Genomic DNA, 23977 nt, shown 5'->3' on the forward strand with positions numbered 1-23977 from the left:
GAGGAATGTTTGGATAAACCTGTATGTGGACTTTTTAGCAACTGCTATTTTATTAGGAATTTTAAAGCAAGAACAATGAAGTCATTTTCAGTTTCAGCACATTCTTCAACAAAGTCATAAATGACTCAGTAAAGCCACGTAAAAGTGAAACTTCTGTTCCCTATCAGAGTCGTCTACCATACAAGAATTACACATAGTTCTGAAAGGGGTGTTAAACATCACACTCTCGCCAGACAAGTGTGCCTTAATGCCAAAGTAATATATCTGAGAAGAACAGACCAAAGGAGACGTAGGCTTAAACTCCAGGCAGACATCAGTTAATTTATCAGTTGTTACAGTTACAGGAAATCCATAGTGATTTCCCTTTTACACCTTTCCGTTCGTCAACAATGTTTCCAAGATTGCTTCCTCTTTGACATATGTCTAAGACAACCTCCTCATTGTGAAAGAGTACAATTTATTGGTGATTGAGGATTAAGGGCCATATGTACTAACACATTTTCCCATAGACACAGAATGGGTAAAACCCTTTGCTACATCTGGCCCTAAAATACTAAGGCTCGTTTTGTACAAAGGATGCAAGAACTTTTTCTGTGTCAATCAACAAGAATAGAAGCATATTGCTGGTCACCCTCTGGATTACCTTCTTGCACACTGGCTAAAGCATTTGCAATTTCTTCTGTTCTTCCTGTTGCCTGGTAAGCCTATCACTTAATCCCCTTTTAAACAGTTTTCTTCTTTAAAAAAAAAAAAAAAAAGCAGATTAGGAAACAATAGTCAAATTCTTGGAGTAGTGCCATCAAATGGCAATGGAACCGGAACCCCTGTAATGCAGATGAAGGATGCATTACACTGGAAATCATCTTGCCGTGATAACCAGATTTCTGAGTCTAATCAGTAACTTAACCGTGGACCAATTCAGAGAGGGTGATTCACTGAAAAATAAGCCAAACCCAGATATGGGACAATTATAAATTCATTTGGGGCTCTGAAGCTAGCAACCTGTCCATTCTAGCCTCACAAAATGTGTGCAATGAAAATAGCTGATTTAGTCAATCTTTAACAAAAATATATGCTGGACTTGATTTTAAATGCAATGGTTTTCATGTGGTGGCTCTCTCCTGATTTAACTGGTACTTCCTCCTTCCCTGGGTCCTCACAAACTACTACTGGAGCTATCCTATCAGAATGTTTACCTAGATTCCAGTGATTACTTCACTAGCCAACTCAACAGGTCTCTCAAACTACAACCTAGTTGAGCCCTGTCATTTCTGGCCAAACATCTAGGACAAGGAGAGTGCACAAGATAGTCTAATTTGCGATGAACACCTACCTGCCTTTCATGGGCTCCACAACACTGAATCTGTCACCAGAAATTACGGATGATTTTCAGATAAAGGGTGATGGTGGCAAAGCTGTAGTCCTTATTTCATGACATCTAATTATTGACCACACCTCACTACTTCAAAGACTAGACTAATGTGGAGTGAAGGATACTGATCTTGCTTGGTTTGAATTCTTACTTTTTGGCTTCATGCAGGAAATTAGGTTTGGCACCTACATCTGTAGCTGGAGTCCTCTTGCTTGTTGTGTTGTCCAGACTGCAGTACTGTTGTAAGTATCTACATCTGTCCCCTTATGAATTAATTAAAGCTCGGAGCATATGTTTGTTCCTCCATTCGCTCTGGTTTAGGAGTGTGTAGTTACCGGGCAACTACACAGCAAAATAAAATCCAAAAAGCTGCTGTGTGTGCTCTCTGCTATCAAAACCAGGTAACATCAGCCCAAATGGCCCAGCACTGGTTGCAAGTCTGAGACCTGCACCCAGGTTTTTAAAAAGAAAGGTCTGAGGAATGTTGTGTGGGTTTTCGAATCAGAGCAATTTATGCATGCCCTTCCTCTAATTTCTCAAATCTTCAAACTAATACATACAATTACAATCCCAAAAAACACAATTCTCATTAACAATCTGACCTCGCTAGGGTTTGCTTTTGTCTGAGACAAATACCTGTCATATACCGATTGCTGTGACGAAGACTGTCCAAGGAAGGAATATATCTGACTCGGGTGTGTTTGCATGTATGCAAGCTTAGCAGGTTGACTTGGGCAATCCATAAATCAAGCCATATTATCCATGTTACCTTCCGTAGCTCTAGGACCGCTTCCCACTCCATGGGAATAGTTCAGCTGCAGCAGATACATGACACATGTTATTTGCTTGGAGGATACAGTCTTCATCTACACTCACTGGTCACTGAGGCCTCCCAGTCCTTTCTAGGAGTGTGTGAAATTAAAGTAATTTGATTTTGCGAAATTATCCAAAATTTCATGAAGATGATGAGAAATTGTGCATAATTAGTTAAAATGCAAATTATAGCTTTTAAGCCTGTTTTAGCATAAAATGCATCCGTACAACATTTTGAACAGCATCAAAAACACAAGTACAGCAAAAGACTTCTGCCCATGTTCCAGTTATTTGGGATGTTCTTGTGCTCCTTTGCAACAATTTTGCCACGACCACAGCACAATTAGGCGATAATGCATTATAGGGTAATTTTTTGAATTTCACATCACAACAGTAACAAAATTCTCAAAATTGCAGAAATTAAAATGTAATTGAAACATGGCCCGGGCCTAGTCTTAATTTGCCTTTCACATTATGCAGCTCCTCAAAGGCCTATCCTAAACTTACCTACAAGTCTCATTCAGCTAAGTAGTCCAGATTCCAGAGTACAGAGGTAGGTAGCATCGCTGGAACGGAAGTGTCAACATTAGAAGTGAATAATAGCAAGCTGGTCGATGGAAGACCTATTTATTACCTTAATATTGGAAACTTGCATATCTAACCTGTTGAAATGATTTGGTTGTTTCCACACTGCCAAGTCTGAATGCAGACAGTGGGTGCAGTAGTAAAGGTGTTCCTGCTCACATGGGGAAATTATACAATTACCGGCAATTACATTTCCAGTATTTATTCCTTACTGTCACTGGCTCGCACTGTTCAATTACTAACACTATCTATAAAATACTGGTCAAGTGGCAACCCTAACCTTGTCACCAATGGAGTCAGTCAGATTATTTTAAAGTTGTCTAACTGGCCACAATCGAGGCAGCTACAAGCCGATCGTGCCTTCCATGCTGTAGCGCAAAATAATCTATCACTGATGGGAATTGGAATGCTAAGGTTTTGTTTATCTTTTCTGTATAAATTGTTAATAGAACAACTGAAAATGGCGAGGACTATTGGATTTAATCTGTGCATCATTTAACACATAAATATGGAGTTACTGCATTTGTCATGTAATTTTCAGATTTCACCACAAATGCTGTATCTTGCTCAAATTAATGAAAGTAATACTGCCAGAAAATGTGCTGCATAATTTGCCTTTTTTTGGCAAATAACGTAGATAACGTTAATGCATAATCTGGTCCTCCAAAGATGCTTAATTCCAGTAGCCATGACAATTGCAAAGCTCCTCAAAGTGGTAGAGATTGCAGCATCAGGCTGCTGTAAATGGTCAAAGACAAGCATACATTTAATGAGTAAAAGGAGAGGAAGTTGGGTCGTGGACAGTTAATGCATTGTGATTTACTCTTCTTTAAACAGGTGATTGTTTAACTCTTTCCTAAATTGTGCAGAGTTCGGGTGGTCCTGATGGATACTATGATGTTGTTCCAGATCCTGGGTGCATTGATTGAAAATTCCTTCTGTCTTTTTTTTTTCACACTTCTTGGTCTATCACATGGAACTGTGATATTATTCCTAGTTTCACGTTTCAGTGGGGAATGTAGGATTTTCTACTACTGCAAAAAGGCACCCAAAACATACATACATATATTGACTGTTGATAAGTTGAGAATTTCCATGATAAAAATGTACAAATTCACACGTTACCCGTCCTTCTCTGCCCCAGTTCCCCAACACTACAGGTGAATCATTGTTTTTTTTTTACCTGTAGTGGGCCGACCCCCAGTTCTCTCTGAGCTCCCATGTTCAACAAGAGATCCAATGCAGCCTGTGTGGCCAGCTCAGCCGACTCGCCTTCCGCTACAGGACAAATAAGTTGAAGATTCAACAAACATACATATAGTAAAAAGATTCAGCTGCTTTTGGTTAGCACTTTACAATAAGTGGGGACATGCTAGGTTTGCAATTACCACACAGATTATTCATTATTCACAAAATATTGTGTACGTATTTATTGTTAAAAGAAATACGTTTTACAGCGATGTCAATGGATATTATGAAGATTACTTGGTAAAGAAAGTGAGGAGGAGGAATAGACTTGAATGGAGTTTAGGCAAAGGCTGGAGGATGAGTTGCAGAGGGAACTGGGGTTTGAACAGAATTGTGAAGCTGAAGATGTAGTAGCTTGAGAGGTCCACAGTGAAGCACGTGGGAGTGCAAAGAGGAAGCCTAAGATTTTTATGATAAAGAAAAAAGTGTGAGGGGAGAAAGACTGACGGATGGAAAGAGACATACAGAGATGGTACTGATAACACACAGAACACCAGTGTTCACTGAATGACTGTACCACGTACAAAAAAAACACAAAAGGTATGCATGTCAGCAGCTGCAAACAGCTGTGATACAAAACATGTGACTTACAGTTGGCGTGCCATGGCATAAAGTACCACAGCTGAAGTAAAAATGGAAAGAAGGAAAAAAAACAGCAGCAACAATCAAAGATCTGAAATGGAATAGTTCTCCAGAGACGAAATCGAGAAGCAGAGTCCAGATTTAACAAAGGGAACTTGCAAAGGTGTTCAAAAAGTCTGGAATAAGGAGAGGGCAGCATATGACGCAAACAAGCCTGACTGGTTCTGGTACATAAAGCTCTGATTTTAGTTTCTAAAGCATTTTTAAATCCTATTAATAAATGATAGGTTATCAATAAGAATGAGAACGGGCAAGAGCCAGGGCATAAACGTTGTGAATCATTTACAAAGCCATACTTACCCTAGATGAGGAGGAAAAGAGGAAGGAGAACTTACTATTGTACCTAACAAGTGTACTTAGACTATAAGAATCCAGTCATAAAAGAGGTGGCATATTGATACAAAAACAAAGAAGGCTTTAGAAGTTAATGACAGTCAACTGTGTGAAAAAGGAATAAAACAGCCATGCAAACATTAAAGAGAAAGATCCTTGTGATATGAGTAGAGGATGAGCAACTAATGATGGAAGAAAGAGCAGTTAGTCAGGAAGGAGAGATTTCTAGAAAGACTAAATTGCCATTTTTGGAAGTGTGTCAAGGAAAGCCCTTGTTGGATTTGGGCAAATTTATAGCTTACTTTGATGTGAAAGTATGACTAACGTAGCATTCAATCTAACCAGAAGGAAAGTGTTATTGTTTTTAGAACTTAGCATAATCAAGAAAGCCAGAAATGGGAAATTACTTACCTATGAAAATAGTTCTCAAGCACTAGTAAGTTCTTTAGAGATACAAGCTGTTCAGCATATATACTCGACAGGGAAGTACCCTCTAAAACTGTTTAAAGATCAACTGAATTAGTTCTTTAGACTAATTAAATACAGGAAGAGGTGCCAAATCTTTCCGAAAAAAGGGTCTTCCACTGCATCCACTCAACTATTTTGTTTGTTGTGACAAATGGCGGTTTCGCTTCCTAAATTGTCAAAGTTGTTGACAGACCCATCTTGTGATGAAGTTGGTTCAGGCAATCCTATCAACTTTCCTGCTAAAGGGAAAACCATTGAGTAAAAAATATTGTCCATAGACTTTCAAACACTAATATTGGGCATTGTGGTAAAAGCTGCGAGTGTTTATCAGCAGAATAAGGATATTGCCATCAGTACAGCAATATGGATAGTATGAAAAGATATTGGCGATAGAGGAGGAAGTTTTGGAGGTGAGAGAAAAATCAGTAATAAGAAAGAGCATATCTGAAAATGCTGGATGTATGGTTGAAACAGGCAGTAGGGAAAGACTGTATAAGGGTATCACAAGAAGGGTAAGACAGATGAATTTAAGGAACAGGCAAATTATAGTGAGTTGACAACATAGGTTGAGATCAAAGATATTAATACAGAGAGCAACTATGACCCAAAAGGAGAGAAAAGAACACTCAATGGAAGGTCTACGCCAAAATGAACATATGAAGTAAGAGCATCTCATGAAAGTGGATATGAATAGAAAACACAAAGAAGAACAAAAACAACAAAGCTTGGTGAAATAGCCAAAGCTATTACAATACAGACCTTCAGTCTGAGAAGGCATAAATGGACTGCCAATCGACCTCTACAAAGGTATTGGCAGCAAACTGTCTGGGCCTATGTTGGAAATGTTTCTGGGAGCTTGTGAGCAGCAGCAATTACCAGAGGATCAGAGAATGGCAACTACTGTTGTGACCCCCAAAAAGAATAAGCCCCTTACAGGTCTATCTCCCTACTCAAAATAGGAGCAAAAATAATGGCAAAAGTACTGGTAACCTGACTGCTTCAGGTGATCACTACTGTGATTCACCCAGATAAGGTGGGCTTCATGTCGCACAGGCAGACCAGACTTAACCTGCAGCAACTGTATAGAGTACTCATATGACAAAGGGTGTACTCTCTGAACCGGTGGTGGTGCTATCCTTAGATGTCAGGATCCCTTTTGATGGTGTGGAAAGGAATTATATATTCGCAGTCCTCGACCGCTTTGGGTTCGACCCCAAATTCTGTAGCTGGATGAGACTTCTATATACAGGACCGATGACAAGAGTATGGGTCAACAACACGCTGTCACGGGCTTTCGCCTTGTAAAAGGGCACGGAGCAAGGTTGCTTGTTGTCCCTAATGATCTATGCATTAACACTGGAGCCACTTCCGGTATGGTTCCGCCACAACCCTTTGATACAGGGAGTGGGTGAAGCACAGGAGTGGGAGGAACCAGCTATTGTATCAATTGGGACAAGTCCTGCTCTACCACCTGGCTGTTGTATATTGGTGAATTCCTGCACAGAAGCCTCTACATGTTGCTCGATCAATTTCGTCAAGATGTTAATCACTGGAGAACTATACTGCTTTCCCTAATTAGTAGGGCACCCTGTATGAGCAAAGCGTTCAGCATAATGATTGGTCAGTGACAAGTGGATACAGTGAAACATAACATAGTGGACAAGTGCTGCTTCAGCACGTGTGTGAACTGCAAGCAGACATGCTGCCCATGTGCTGGTGTTGTATCCTAGCTAAGGCGTGGTGGTGTACCTGTAATAACAGGGATCTAGTAGCGCTCAAAAGCACTGCCAATTGACGGCCATGCCCAGCATTATTGGCCTTCCCTCTGCGACGCTCTTAAAGGTTCCAGCGATGGTGCGCAGCCCGAGCCACGTCCTGCGGGTCTCTACTGTTGCGGTGCCAGAGGCAGCAGCAGCTGAGTTGAATCTCAATTGTTGACGAGTCAGTGACATACGGACAGTCTGATTTGGACACGTCCGATCGGGTCCGGGCTGTGACTGAGACTTCACTAGTGTCACTGACTCTAGTAATCTCAGCTGCACTGCTCGGGGGTCTGCTACTCATTCACGGTGATCTGAGCCAGGCTTTTGGTGTCCGCCCATGAACTGGTCACTATGCAAGGGAGCGGCGTGCTGAGATGTAACTTTATAATGGTGAGGGAGATGGAGGGCAGTGCCAGGGGTGCCAAGATGCGAATGTTTCATGAGGAGACATCGCATGCAGCAGCTCCTGTGCCAGCCTGAAAGCGTGCCTAAATGCGCGGATGCCGGCGCTGGTGTGAACCCCCTGGAGCTTTCCAAGGTGCTTACTTTAAACAGTGTGGGCGCACTCTTAAAGTGGTGGGTTCCCTGTTACTGATCCAATGCTTTGAATGGAAATATAGAAGCGTGGATAGTCACTATTTAGAGCCCCTCTTTGCTACTGAGAAGTGCCGGCACTCCATCCCTGCGTGGCATTCTCCTGCACACAGGCTAGCCCTCCCCGGCTTCTCCCTCAACCAGCCTGTGCATGCCCCGGTCCCATCCTGCTCCACTGTCTGTGCCCCCGATGTCGCATACCTAATGACCTCGGGCTGGAGTCACTGCACACACCTCCTCAGTGTATATTTGGAGCGCATTGGCAGTAGCAATGTTTACAAACCGGACAGTCGGTTTACCCCAGGAAAGGGATACCACGAATCAGTGTGTACAATGCCACGTGCCCTTATTTATGTTGGACCTGAGTTCTTCATAATGAATCATTGTTGGTATTGATTAGCTGTTATTAACGTGTCCACGAAGAGTCCACCGACCCAGCCCCCTTTCCTAAAGCAGGAAAGAGACTTCAGCAGTTTATGGTACAGGATAAATAGACTGTTTGGGCTTATGGTCGGGTCCACTGGCGATCATATCACTGAAGCTTAGCATCATATTTATAACAGTGCCCTGTACCCCTTGAGTTTTTGAGGGTCAACGCCCTAATACTGTTACAAGCCGCCTGCATCTTTAGCATGAATTTACATTATGTCACAGTTCTCCTAATAATTTGATGGGCATCAATTCTCTTTCAACTTCATTCAACCTAACCTCTGTACAGCATATATTTCCCTGACAATTTAAGGATAAACTTAGACTCTGAGTAATGACCTGCTAAACGTTCTAGTAGCAGGGTATTGAATTTTTGGTCTGTCACCCTCAGGTAGTTACATGTAAAATATTGTGCAGCATAAAGGAGAAATAAATAAAACAGTTAAGTTAATCAGTGGTAAATGCATTACAGTATTCTGTCCAACTCCCTCCCCTTGGTGGTGTGGTGTGTGGAAAACCCAGCCAGCGGACTTCGTGTGAGTTGCGGCCCTTAGGCCCAACTGTGCCCTGCACTTAACAACTCAGGTGGTCTCAGTGTTCTTGCACGCACAGCACTGTCGGCACAACAAGTAGGTAAGTGCTGCTGTGTACTGCGTTATGTGTTTGAACAATGTGGCTGTGCATGCTTTAAAATAAGTTCTCTTAGAACTTCAAAGTGCACTGTGCCTGTGCATGCAATCCCCCGCTGCAGCGTGAGCCTCACATGATCGTCACTGGGAACACTGTCCAACTTACACACTGTAGGTTATCTAAACTGAGGTTGATGTCCATTAGCACTAGCACTTCAACCAATGGTTTAGGTAACTTACAGTGTGTGAGTATGTTGGACAATGGAGGTGCAGCCACTTCAGGCCATGCACTGGCCACTGGCTTCCCCCTCTCCCCCACCCCGGGACAGTCATGTGAGGCTTGGCCAAGTGGCATGGCAGCTGGGACTGCACACACTACTTTCTAACTGAACTGTTCTGTACAGTTGGGAAGGAACCTGAAATTAGGGGAAATGTGATGCCACATTCAATGGGGGCAGGGTCAATAGTGGTTAAAAGAAAATCTATATTTTCTCAGCTACATATAAAATATTGCACAGCATAAAAGAGAAATAAATTAAAAGGTTAAGTTAATCAGTGGTAAATGCACTATAGTAAATTTAGGAAACCTTGGTTAGTTAATGGGCTGCAGAGGTCTGGGTGTAACCAGAGAGGCACAGTATTACATTTTGGTGGTGCTGTCGACATTTTGGAGATTGTGACTTGTGTACTTTTAGTGCTGCAAACCAGGACTTAGCTGGTGACAGAAAGTACTATGAATATGTATGCCATTATTTTAAATTTGCATTACACACAGTGTAAGATACACTGCTGCAAAATGTACAGAAATGTTTAAGATAATTGGTACTTTCATAAAAATAGCTTTTAGAGCCTCCCCCACACCTTAACCACTGTTTGTTTACACAGATGCCCCTGAAAAGCAAACACTTCACAGCTCAACTAATATTTTAAAGAGTATTTATTTGGCTACCACAAGGTGGATGGTGAGGACATCATTGGCTGAATGGATGTTGTCTTTGTGAGTCTTAGGTGGTAACACAATGGGCTAACTTTATTTTGGATGTTTATATTGCACAACCTATCCCACTTGTGAAGTTCAGAATTATATGTAGCAACAGGAATACATGCCTAACCTGCAGGGCTACGGAAGCATTTGGGAGGTTTACAATAAAATCTTTATAAACTACATGGAAGGTGAGGGCTGTGAAGGGAAGCAGTAGATGGTTTAGTTCATATGTAGAGTAATATGGATAGGAGATTCATAGCAAATATCTGGTGTGATGCTGTGTAAATATTTGGTGTGATGTAGGAGTATGATAGCATTTCAGATGTGATTAGGATTGTTATAAATGTAGTCAACAAATGTCATGAGTAATTTAATATGCAAGGGTGAAAGTAGTACATGGCGAGCGCACAAGTAATAGTTAGTTTAGGGTGAATTTCTGTGGTTTTGTTAGTTTCAACTGGTATGTTTTACATTGTCACCTAAATATAACGTCCCTTTAAGCTTTGTTTTTTCAGTGAATTTCTAAAGTTTTTTTCCAAAGTTAGATATTCCTACGATACCTATCTATACCTTCACTTCAACTTTTGTGTTTTTTTCAGTGAATTTCTAGGCTTTTCCGTCCTCTATGGTCCTTAGTGCACAGCCCTACTCCACCCCACCCCCCCTTACCCACTACGGCCATTTTGCGACTACTAGCCCTCCTGCTTGCAATGCACAGTCTTTTGTGCTGTTACTACTCCCTCCCAACCACTTTGTGTGGTCAGCTTGGTGACTCTGACCTCCTTCCACTTTCTCTACTACTTGTTCCAATTTTCTGCTCATCGTAATAAGTGAGTGACCATTTTTCCATGTTTATTTCCATTTTTAGTGTGTAATGCAATGCATAATTCAGGCATTGTGAGTTCCACATATTTGCTTAAAATAGAAATTCGATTTGTATGTTAAAATGTTTGCTTCAGCCAATGATTGCATTATTTCAGTGTTAATATTTTGGGCTACTTTTTGGGCTAGGACCAGTTCATTTTGGGCTTACTTTGGGCTGGCAGTTTAACAGCTTTGTACTTTAGAAGGCTTCAAAAATCTGGCAACACGGAAGGGCGGTGAAGATTGATATATGGAGGACAGAGAAGCGAGGAGGGTGTATGTTGGGAGCGGAGTAGGATGAGGTCAGAATAAAGAGGAGAACGAGTGGTATCAAAGGACAGAACGAAGGAAGTGGGATACAGACTCCGAAGATCACCACTCACTACCATGCTACAGTCCAGCAGTCCCTGGAAGGAGGAGGACACTATGATCCTCTGACATCACTTTTGGGGAGGACCGTGGCCACGGGCAAGGCCCTGCAAAGTGTTTTGCGTTAAGAAGTGCGAGCCTTGGGGAAAGCGCTGGCAACGTGAGGACACGGGTGGGGAAGGCCACTGAGCACTGGCTGAAATGCCCGATAGCAGACGACAAGTGTAGTGGTCGTGCAATGTCTTATCAACTAACATGGTGACAGCTCTTTACAGCGTTGTACAGAGTGGTGTTACTGAGGGACACATTCTACTTTTGCTTTTGAGTGTCAGGACTGCCCAGCAGAGTGAGGGGGCGTGGCCTGACGCCGATGGCAGAGGAAGCCTCTCCGTGAGGCTCCTGCCAGCGATTCCCACTCCGGTCCAGCCTGAAAGGCAGTGGACCCCCAAACCGCTCCATTGCCCGGCTGAATATGCGCAGGGGTCCCGAGGCTCATTTTGAGGGGTCTGGTCCCGGAGTGAAGAGAGTTTCGGGGCCGAATTGGCGGCCGACGGAGTGCCGCGGAAAAAAAAAAAGATGGCGGCCGCGATCTGAACGGCGTCCCCGGTGGCAGAAGAGCCACTAAAGCAATTCCCTGCTCCTTTCCCGCTCACCCCTCTGGGAGACAGGAAGTACAAGGGGTCCTGGTGGTTCCCTCTGGGGTCCCACGCCGACGAACAGTGGGGCCCAGCGCGGCGTCTGTGCTCGGATAAGGACCGTGGAGCACACACAACATGGCGACCGACACCCGAGGGAAGGACCGAGTGGATCAAGGTGAGAGGCGATAATTCCGGGGTTCCCCCAGAGCTCCTTTGGCAGCTCCCCTCTGAGGACGTCTGATCGCAGTCTACACGACAGCGCCGGGGGGTACTTCTGGGAGGCTTGACCCCATGGACCGCCTCAGGTGAGCTGGAACGAGGAGGGCGAAGTCGGCGACTTGATGGGGCGAACCTGGCCTGCACTGGGACACGGTGCATGCGGCCCCCCTCTACGGGGGTCCCCCTAGATGCGCAGTGCTACATACAGGAGAGTGCAGGGGGCCCCCAGACACTGGATGGGAGTCATGCATGCTTGAAGGCACCCTCCACGAACGGCAAGGCTTTTTGGCTCGACGGGTCCACACCCTGACTGGGAGGAGAGAGAGTGTCCTATCTACCTGGCGTGTGGAGTACCTCAGGGGTTCTTAGCGGCCTAGAGTGCGGAGTGCGGCTGGCACTGGAAGGCGATAATCCTCTTACACGTGTACCGAGCGCCAGAAACAGCAAGTCTCTAATAAAAAGTTCGGCGATCCCTCTGGCAGTGCAGTATACAGCGCGGTGGTGGGAGAGTAGGGGTCCAGAGCCCACCGATCAGACGGAGTTGGAGCCATACCCCAGAAAATGGGTAAAGTCGGTCGCCGGAGGGACATAGAACAAAAAGGTGGGTCCCCAGCTGAGGCACAGGCAGTCCCGCCTGAACCCAGGAATGACGCTTCAGGAGAGGGCCGTGACGACCCCACACTTCAAGAAGTCCTACAAGCTATAACGGCTTCCCGTGTAGCACTGGAGGGGAAAATCGACGCTTTGGCCACAGATCTCACAGTACTGCGAGATGATCACCGCCGCCTAGCCGAAAAGGTGTCCACCACCGACAGACAACTTAAAGAGCTCCTTCCAGAGGTCAAAGATGCCACTAAGTCTACACAGCAGCTGGAGACCAGGATCAAGGCCCTGGAATTAAGGGCCGAAGACGCGGAAAATAGATCGCGTCGCAATAACATACGGGTGATTGGTATGCCTGAAAGTGTTCCACAAACTGGCCTGGCGGAGTTCCTCGAGCGGTGGCTCCGAGAGGACTTAGCGGGCGACGGACTTTCTCCTTTTTTTGCGATCGAGAGGGCACAGAGTTCCGTCGCGTCCTCCCCCTCCGGGAGCCCCCCGCGACCTATAATAGCCAGGCTTCTTCATTACCGGGATAGGGATTACCTGTTGCATCAAAGCAGGGCCAAAGGGGACCGCACAATGGACAATCACACGGTTCGTATCTTCCCAGACTTCTCCCGGGAAGTACAGAAACAACGGGCCACCTTCAGAGCTGCAAAACAGAAACTGCGTCAATTGGGTCTACAATATGGCATGCTGTTCCCGGCGAAGCTTAGGGTAGTGACCAAAGACAGTACACAGTTTTTCACTACGGCGGAGGAGGTATGGCAATGGATTGATCTGCTTCCACATGAGGGGAATGGTCCTCCGGCACAGGGCCCTGAGCATGGACGGAGGAGAGGGGCTAAACGCAACACGGCCCGTATAGTAAATAGTCCCTCACCTGTGGAGATGCAAACTGAGAGACGAAAAGCCATGGAGGCAGCAGCTTCATTGAGCGGCTCTGATCGCGGATCCCAAGTACAGACTGCTGCGGACTGTGAACCATCTGATTCGGACCATGAATCCGAGACTTCCCAAGTATCCGACAGATCGGGCCCGGCCATAACACCGGGCACTTCTGACTGTATCATATGAAAGTCTTCCCATCGAACTACACTTGAGCCAGTTGTCCTGGTAATGAGAGCCTCCCCTGGCAGGCACCATGGTGGCCGGTGAGGAGGGCGTACTAGCTGTCACTATGGCGGTCGTACCCACCAGATGGATGAGACCGGGGTCCACAAGTACTACTATATCTTGCAATCCGGTAGTGGGGATTAGGGCGATGGCCCACTCCTTTTGTGATCTAGGAGTTACCCCACTTTCGATAATCTAGTTGACATTTCGTGAAGTTTGGATGAGAGTAGTTCAAACTTTTGTCCCGGGGAAGGGGAGTTGGGATGTTAATTGTTGGGGATTGTTTAGGGGGAGTGATGAGTGGTGGATGTTTAACACTGGTCTGCTGATGTTATATAATGTGAGAGTAGGGATCTTCGTGGTATATGCTAGCCCTGCATGGGGTATGTCACAGATGGGGATTGAAACACAGTTATGGCGTCGTTAGGCACTTATAAATTTCTCTCATGGAATGTACGGGGCATGCACACAATGTCTAAGAGATATAAGGTATTCTCACATTTACAGCGGAGGGGGATTCAGATTGCGTTGCTCCAAGAAACACATTTAACCCAGGCTGAAGGGCTAGCACTACAGAAAAGGTGGAGGGGCCAGGCATACTATACCTCTTATTCCGCATTCGCCAGGGGTGCCTTGATATGGATCAGAGCCGGGGTTCCATTCCAGTTATTAGACACGCTCATAGACCCAGAGGGACGTTTTGTAGCAATCCGGGGTCGATTGGAGGGAAGAGATCTAGCGTTGATCAATGTCTATGCCCCGAACTGGGACCAGGGTGAGTTCTTTACACGCTTATCGGGCCTCCTAGCCACCTATTTGCAGTTCCCCCTAGTGATGGGGCGACTTTAATTGTGTGGCCGATCCCTCCAGGGATCGCTCCCACCCTCCGTTACATGATTCCCCTCTGATGAGAGTAGCAGGGCTATTCTCCTCCTGGCAGGCGAGTTGGGGGCTGGTGGATATCTGGAGACGAGTACACCCAGAGACCAGAGACTATTCCTTCTTCTCCCCCCGGCATGAGCTCCATGTCCGCTTGGATGTGTTTTTCTGCTCCCCAGACATTTTCCCTCAGGTGCATAATGTTGAATACCTGACCCGCACAATCTCTGATCATAACCCTCTATTACTAGAGTCACGCTGGGGTTCGCCCCCCTCTCGCATCCCCACCTGGCGGCTGAAGACTGAGTCCCTAGAAGACGCACCCTTTCGGGAGGAGCTAAGACAACATATTACCCACTACTTTGTAGATAACGAGGCTTCGACCAATAACCCCTTGATTGAATGGGACGCTTTTAAAGTGGTGGTGCGTGGGCGCTGTATTGCGGGAGCGGTAGGGGTCCGAAGGACTCTACTTAGGGACACTGAACAAGCGGAGAGTGAGCTGCGAGAGATGGAGAAAAAAAAGGCCTGAAAGTCCGCTCCTTCAACCTACTATCTTAGAGCTTAGAGCAACGGTCGCTGACTGTGTGGAGCGTCTTCGATGCTTTGACTACCAAAACTATATTACACGAGCACACGGGGAGAGAGACAAAGCGGGTCGGATGTTAGCTTGGGTAATATCGCAAACGCATAAAACATCCCCTATCCTGGAAATGATATCGGAGAGTGGAGATCCCCTTCACGGGCAGGAGCAAATTAACTCTCACCTCATGTCCTTTTACGAACGATTATATAAAAGCACTCTTCGTCCTGTCGGTAACTCCACCGATAGTTATGTATCTAGTCTGCAGTTGCAGACACTACCACCAGATGTTGCGACACAACTTGAGGGAGCCATTACACAACCAGAGATTCGGAGGGCCATTAGAGAACTATCGAGGGGAAAGACTCCGGGGACAGATGGTCTCCCTATCGAATTCTATGCCACGTATATAGATTTGTTAGCTCCTAGGCTTGAGATTCTATATCAATCCGCCAGAGACCGAGGAATTTTACCGGCAACAGCGAGGGAGGCGGTAATAGTGCCCTTGCTTAAACCTGGGAAAAATCCTGCGGAAGCTGGGGCATACAGACCTTTATCCATGCTGAACCTGGATTACAAGATCCTCAGCAAGGTTCTGGCCTCTAGGCTTCTCCCCCACATGGCAACACTAATACATACTGACCAGGCAGGGTTCATCCCGGGGCGCAACACAGCGGATAACATACGCAGATTTATAGTGGTCATGAACGATCGAAAATCGTCTAGCCCAGCCCCTGGAGTGCTCGCAGTCGATATAGAAAAGGCCTTTGATAGCTTGGAGTGGGCCTTCCTTTATACAGTGATGTCCCGCCTTCGTTTCGGACCTGAATACATTGCCTGGGTCAGATTGTTGTATACTGAGCCCACTGCTAGGGTACGGACAGGACGGATAATATCCAGACCTTATGTCGTTGAGCGGGGTACCAGACAGGGGTGTCCCCTATCGCCGCTGCTATTTGCACTGGCTATGGAGCCATTAGCGGCCGCAGCGCGCGGTGGTGGGGGGGGTCCCGGCATAGTGGCAGGGGACAAGAGACATCAAATAGCGTTGTATGCGGATGATCTATTGATCTTCTTAGACGATGTACACAGAGACCTTTCCCGGACCCAGCAGTTACTTTCGCAGTTTGGTGAGCTTTCTGGTCTTCGGGTGAATTGGGGCAAGACCGGCCTGTTTCCGTTGAACGCTACTGTAGCCCCACCATTAGAGTTGGGAAATGTCCAGTGGGTTCCAAGATGCCTCTCATACTTGGGGGTCAAGATTTTCCATGACCCAAAGGATATAATAGACAGCAATATTGGAGGCTCATTGCGTTCCCTCCGTTCCAACATGGCTTTCTGGCAAACCTTACCTCTATCTGTAGCGGGGAGGGTAGCCATCCTTAAAATGGTGGTGTTGCCTCGCCTTCTGTATCACTTCACGGTCCTGCCGGTATGGATTCCTAAGGCCATATTTGCAGAACTAGAATCCATGGTCATAGCCTTTATCTGGGGGGGTGGACGGAAGCGAGTGGCTCTGGCCAAACTTCAGAGGCGGTCCACAGACGGAGGCCTAGCAGTCCCGGACTTTGAGGCTTACTACTTGGCAGCGCAATTCCAATGGTTGGCGCAATGGATAGCCAACAGAGCAGCAACAGGGTTGGGGGTAAAGGCATTTACTCCCCCAGAGACTAGATTATACGAACTGTTGTTGGGGTGTCCGGGTACTGGGACGCATGATTCCCTTGAATTTAAAGTCCTTGCGCGCTGTTGGAGGAGCTTTTTGCGTAAACTTAAAGTAAAGGCCCCTTACTCCCCTGACCTACCCCTCTTGTCCCTAAGAGCTTTGCCCCATCGGGGTGACTGGGGAGGACTCCAGTCCTGGGTGGAGTCCGGGATACAGACGGTAGGAGCACTATTTAAGGAGGGGGCACTGATGCCGTTTGAAGTCCTTCGGACACAATTCGGTCTACAGGGAGGACACTTTTTATTGTATGGCTCAGTAGTGGCTAGTATCAGGAAACACTGGCTGACACGGACAGGAGAGCTCACTACACAAACAACCTGTACATATTTGGCGACTTCTTCTGGCACCTTTAAGGCAGTTTCTAATCTCTACAGCAGGGTTCAAGCGGATAGGAACATACCTTTGACTCAACTCAAATCGTCATGGGAAGTAGACCTGGGCACAACTATATCCGATGTGGACTGGGAGCGTATTCTGGGGGGCTTCCCCAAAATGACTCGCAATGCCAGATTTAAGCTGATTAATTTTTATGTACTTCATAGGGCATATCTCACCCCTGAGCGGATCAGCAGGTACTTTGAAGTGGAAGGAGTAAATTGCCCGAGGTGCGGACTAGAGAAGGCAGAATTTAGGCATATGTTCTGGAGCTGCCCTACGGCGGAGGTGTATTGGGCGGAGGTGAGCCGTCTGGTGGCTGGAGCGATAGGAAGAGAAGTCCCTTGCACAATAGGGCATTGTCTGCTTGGCTTGTTTCCACGCACGGCTAAGTACAAAATAACCAACAGGTTCCGGGACTTGGCCTACGTACTGGCCAAGAGGGAAATAGCGATGTCCTGGAAGAATCCAGTTGGGCCGAGACTGTCCCTATGGACCAGAGAATTAACTAAGTGGGCTGGGTGTGAGAGCGCTGTTTTACATAGCGAGGCCAGAAGGGGTTGGCGGCCCCTGGAGGTGGCGCAAGGTTGGGACGCGATATTAGACTCCTTTAAGGAGGAATGCCGATTAGGTCCAGTCCCCTGATTGAATGATGTTTGGATGTTTTGAGAAGTTACCAATAGTCCCAATCCATTGGTGCCAGTACAGATGACCCCGGGGCAGGATCCTACGGTTGGACTAGACGGGGTAAACACTCTCACACTGTGAGCGGAGGGTTGACTCCTTCATAGCACACCTACATACAATACAACTGTCCAGATAAGCTACCAGTACCATCACTGGGGGGTGGGGCACTGTTGGGGAGGTTGAGGGATGGGGGGGTAGGGTAGTTGTTGCAACATCAGATTGCTGTTAGTGCAGAGATGTGTAGATTGAAAAAGCTCTTGATCTCAGAGTCTATGTAGGTCACTGTATATTCTCTTATACTATGTTTACCTAATCATTGGTTGATCGAAATTGCAATAAACTTTGTTTACAAAAAAAAAAGGACTGCCCAGCAGAATACAAGGAGAGAGATATCCAATGAGGAGTGACGGGGATTAAGAGAGACAGTGTTTTTCCCCTATGGGACCCTTTTGTGGTCTGTATGGGCAACAAAGGAGTACAACAGAGGACATTCAATATAAGTGAACAGTCAAAATATTTTGATAAATATATCGCTTATCTTTAATGTTTTACATTTTGTAGTAGAACATCGTCAAGCCGTGATTGAAATGGCACCCTGCAACAAAACATCTTGCTGTAAAACATTTGTATACTAGCATGAAGTCAATAGGGCTCAATGTTGGAGGCAAAAGAGCAACTAATCAATAAAAATATTGTTACTAAGAAGTGGAAAGTAATTATCATCACAGTAAGCTTTAACGCAAAACTTCCAGGACTCCAAATAAACCCGGACGAGACAGACGCAATAGTTGAACTGTAGCCAATAAGTGTCTATGAAATACTGATCAGTAAAGGTAGACTACTAATCGATGTGGCACTTAAAGTAAACCTCTTTTTTTTATGAATGGAACCGCTTTGGAGCACATTCCCACACATACATGAAAATTAGGCTTACTCATTGTTACTTATTAACTATTGCTGAAATCAGAACGGAGTAGTAACCATAGGGTTCTATTAAATCAACTACAATTAAACTGTTTAAAAAGAGAATATGTGTGCCCTGTACACGAGGGTACACATTAGGAGAATAGTTGGGCAAGAGTAATAACAATAGGGGATTAGATTGTAATTTAAAAGGGACTGGTGAAAGTGTGGATCACTTAAAGGTAAACATACTTAAATCAGTAAATGAATTTGGATTATGGGAGCTCCTCCTTGGAAATATATAGTGAACGGTACAAGGCAATTGTCCTGGCTCTGAAGAAACAGGCGGTGAAATTGGCAGCATGTAGAGAAAAGATGAAAATAATTGTTAATATGATGATCAACTGAGGAGATCTTGAAATAACTGAATAAGGATTTTATAACTAAAACCCAACTGATGTGACCTGGTGTGAAACAGGAAGTGAAGTTGTAGAAATAAAACTACTGTGAATCAAAACCATGCGCTGTCTGATTCCCCACTTGTTTGGAATTTGCTGCAGCTAATGGAGTATGCCTAAACCAGACTTACAAGGGCGAGCACCAGAAGGAGGCAAACATAACTTTCAAGAGGCTGAAGTGGTTTTGGTATAATGGTGCTATCATCCGCCCATGACCCAATATTTAGATCCGTGCCAGCAAGGGGATGTGTTTGCGTGCTGCTTGATTGTGGTTTCCAACAGTCCGGGGATGGTGAGAGGACGGGGAGCTCCCACATAGACACGGAAGATGGGATGTTGCCTGTTTTGGTTAAGCACTAATATACACTTACAGTAAACCAGCAGGGACTGGAGGGCTTCAGAATGATCCGAGAATAGTAATATGTTAAACTGATTAACTCAAAAGGATACTACAGAAAGAGGACACGTATAAAAAGTGATATGGGAGTTGGAAAACGTGAGGAAATGGAAATTAACAAAAAAAGGGAAATTAGATCATTTAGCAGAGAGGAATTAAACAAGTGCCAAAAGGATAAAATGTTTTAAACATGCCAGACTTTGAAAACAAGGATGAAGATGTTATGTAGGAAAAGCAACAGAATACAAATGAATGTTCTTTGAAGATGATTGGGGAACCTGATAAAAAACGCTGAAAGGGCTTTACAAAAAAAACAAAATACAAATACAGAGCATCTTAAAAAAGAGTTGGCAGTGGTGCAAGACGCACAGGAAATAAAAACCGTCATGGAGAAAATGGAATGTAATCTATCACAATAAAAAAGGTACAGAAGTTCAACAGCGATAAACTGGATAATCTGCATGGCAGAATAATAGTTGGCAAAACAATCTAACACCCTGGAAACTAGAATGCAGATGGATAAAACACTGAAACAGAAAAAAAGTTCCGACTTGAGCGTAAATTCTGACTTGAAATCACACCTCCAAACCTAGTTGTCTTACTTTCTTTTTAGTGGAGAGGAGACTTGAATATGGACACGAAATGAAGGTGGGGAGGTGAGGAAGAGGCAAAGGAGTGGAAAGAGATGGAGACAAGGCAGATACAGGAGAAGAAAAAACTGGGAAGAAAGTCACTACAAATTGTGACGAGAAAAGACAAGGGAAGAGGACCGAAGAGACTGTAAGTGAGAAAGAAGCTGACAAACTAATACACATTTCCCCAAAACAGTGACGCACATTGGGCAATATTACAAATGTATCCAGAGAGAAAATGAAACACTGTGGTTAAATAATCAAATGTCATGTTCCAGGACTTACTAGATTTGCCGATGTTGAAAGTGCGGAAGAGTACGCAAGTACAAGAAATTGGGGTCACTGAATTTGATATTTTGGTTGAAGAATCAATAATTGAGAATCAAATGGAATACCTTTGGAATTAACATAAAATGCAGTCAAAGTAGTTGACAGAAAGATATAGGTCAAGTCTATCAATAGGTAACCCCAGGGAATAACATGCAGGTGGAATAATTGGACTGGTAATTCACAAAACAAGCCAATATTTAAGCGATTAAGAACGGAAGGCAATGGAAGAACTGAAGCGAGATGCTTCAGTTCTAGTCAAAGCCTTAAATAGAGGTGGAAATGTAACTATGACTGTAAAAACAGGTACGAAGGAATCATTCCAATAGTTCTTAAAAGATTACTTATGACTGACCCTACTAAACAGATAGTGGAGAAATATCAGGTTCTTTTAAGTCTTCTACAACAACCTTTGTTAGTACAGCACATGAATAATGATTAATATGAGTCAATAACCAGCTACTGAAACTAACGGCATAATTACTTTAAACAGATCAACAATTCAACTGTTTAAAACAGAATGGCTGCATTGCAGTTATGGGGGAAACGGTACAATAAACACAGGGTGGCAGTGGTGTTCCCCAAAAGCTGACCGTGTTTGATGGAATCCCACCACCATCACCATTTGGCCCTTTAAAGTTTTGCACTCAAAATCTTCCAGTGCTTTAATACCCTACACACAGCTTAAGGAATGAGCATGATACTTCACGCATTACAACAGCAATATTTCAGTCCCATCTTATTATTGCATGACAGATGAAACCGACATTTTTTCACAGTTTCACTACAGCTTGAAATAATTGATTGCCTCGATCTAATTAAGCAGCTTTACTTTAAATATGATGACTATAATCGGAGAACATTTGAGTAATTTATGGAAACAACAGTACAGGTGTGCTGCAATACACCAATACAAAGATTGCTTTGGCAAACATGAAATTAGAATCCTCAAAACAGGACATCTGTCTGGCCTAGACACAGCTTCAGTTGTTTTCCCAACCTTAGATTAAAAAAACACATTATACAAATACATACACACAAGCCGGTCATGTGTCATTCACGTTTTGATTTTACCCATCACAGTGCACTGCATGGGGCAATGGATTAGCTAACTTTGTTCACTAGCCCTGTAGGGATGCCATTTTGCCTGGGATTCTAGCCCACTCCTTTATTGTTATTTTTATGCATATATCTTACACCTTTTACATATTGTAACAATCTGTAAAAAAACAAAATGAACATTTGTCACGGTCACATCTAAGGTATTGCCTATGCTTGTCTGTAGCTTACAATGATGAAATGGAAAGGACGCACCTTCACCACTGAAACAGAAGTAATTCGTTACACAGTTAAAATGATAAGGGTTTTTCAGTGCTCCAAACGAAAGAGAACATTGCTTTTTGTCAACCTTCCCCAATAGAAAGGAAATAGGCTACAACATAAAGCTAATATGAGCCCATGTGTAGGTGTGGTGGCTTGGTCAAAGCAAAGTGTACTACTAGAGTGACTGATATGGCCCACAGAATGACTTCATGTGGTGGTATGGGTGGAACTAAGTTTGACAAATTCAGTACTAACTTGATCATGTACGGGATAGTTAATCTGTCTTCCTAATGCTAATACATTTCTAACCATGCACAGTATCTAACCGGTGTAACCTGTTAAAGATAATACAATGGTGGTGGGAGAGAGGGATTTTGAAGACCAGGTGTTACACCTAAAACGACACCAGTTGTTGGTGAGGTTGAAAGAGCTCATGTACATCTAAAGGCTTGGGTGATACATGAATTGAGCTTTACTGCAAATGCCTGGGGGTAGTGATACTGTTTGGGAGCATCAATACTGTGTTGATTGTGCCTTTGAGATGGCCATGGTGAGGATGAAGGTTTGGAAAACAATGGCATGTTTTTTCTTGGCTTGTCACGCAGCTGTTCTGGTAAGCAAAACTTGTTAAATCAATCACAAGCTCTCAATGCCTGCAGGAAGAGTTGTAATCAACCCATACTGCACTTATCATAGCTCACCATATTTTGGAAAAGCCTATTTCACCTTTTTTCCGGTGCCTTGATTTAATTGCCAAAAGGGCTATATAGATATTTTTTTTGACACTGATGGTTGTTACGTGGACAGGCAAATAAGATAAAAAGAGGCTCAGGACAAACAGTGCGTAAAGAAGAGAAGGAATTTGGTGGAAGCATTATGGGCCAAGGGGAAACAACATGACAGATTTGAAGGGGGGGAGGAAGAAAAAGATAAATGCCACAAGGTGAAAGACGGTGAGACAGTTGGAAAATGTAACATAAGATTTTTTTTGAATGTGACATCATTTTTGGAGACATGGACATACACGTCGGACTGGTTCTGAGGCAGCATATTACAGACACATCAACCTCCCTCCCTCCCCGAACCTATTGAACCATGCATGATTACCCCTCAGAAAGGAGTGGGGGGGTGGATGGGTGGGAGGGTTGGTGAATCCACAGGTAGATGTATTTACCAAAAACAATATTCTTAAAAGGTAAGGAACTTGTTCTTCTAATGGTTACTTCTATCTGCAGATTCTTCATCTCACAAATCAATATCAAAACAATACTTCAAAAAGGTTGGTCTGAAGAGATGACTCAATCAAAAACTTCCAACAAGGATCCAATGAAGCATCCATTTCTGCACGGGCCAAGACAATAATATCTAGGTAGGAACAGAACTGTTATCATTGGATGGTGAGGACGCAAGTTATAGTTACCCTAGGTCACAAGTTATAGTTACTAAAGAAAACTATAACTAGTGAATTTCAGTGTTTTTTTTTTTTGTTTTTTTCGTAAAACGTTGTTACAGTGAAATTTCCACTGAACTATAATGTTACTTTAGTCTATGTCGTTTTCATTTCATTTCTAGCTTTCTTAAAAATATAAAGTAATATTTTATTGCCGTACATAAAGCCAAACCTCCCGCTGTGCATGGTATTCAGCTTTCCGCCAGGCAGTAAACTCCTTGCCAGCTCCATCCCGCAAGGCAAACCATTAATGGCCCTGGGGACTCCCTTCCCCGGACACTTTGGTTTTTAAAAAGGGGGGCGGTGCCTGCAGCCTCAATGTCGAGCCTCTAGTGGCCCCAGGAACCCCCATCCCAAGACCTTCAGTTTTAATAAAATGGAGGGGGTGCATGCCCCCCAACCTAAGCCATTAGAGCCCGTGTGGACCCATCCTCTCAGGCAAAACAATATATTATTGTTGGGGACCGCAGCCAACTCCTTAATTATGGGGGACCCCATCCCTCTTGGCCAAATACATTATTATAAATATTATTATTAGTGGAGGGGGGAAGCAAATGGCCCTGCTCC

The 23977-nt window shown here is 44.4% G+C and overlaps 1 protein-coding gene across 2 annotated transcripts in view; it reads right to left on the reverse strand.

The window, feature by feature from the left end:
• Window positions 1-23977, reverse strand: part of ZNF335 (zinc finger protein 335) — a 260110-nt gene that overhangs the window by 62612 nt on the left and 173521 nt on the right. For both annotated transcript variants that reach the window (XM_069243523.1, XM_069243522.1), the window contains one exon: window positions 3954-4048. In XM_069243523.1, the coding sequence (XP_069099624.1) occupies window positions 3954-4048 (95 nt within the window). The remainder of the gene's footprint in view (window positions 1-3953; window positions 4049-23977) is intronic.

The sequence above is a fragment of the Pleurodeles waltl genome, chromosome 7 (assembly GCF_031143425.1).
Source record: "Pleurodeles waltl isolate 20211129_DDA chromosome 7, aPleWal1.hap1.20221129, whole genome shotgun sequence".
Classification (NCBI taxonomy): domain Eukaryota; kingdom Metazoa; phylum Chordata; class Amphibia; order Caudata; family Salamandridae; genus Pleurodeles; species Pleurodeles waltl.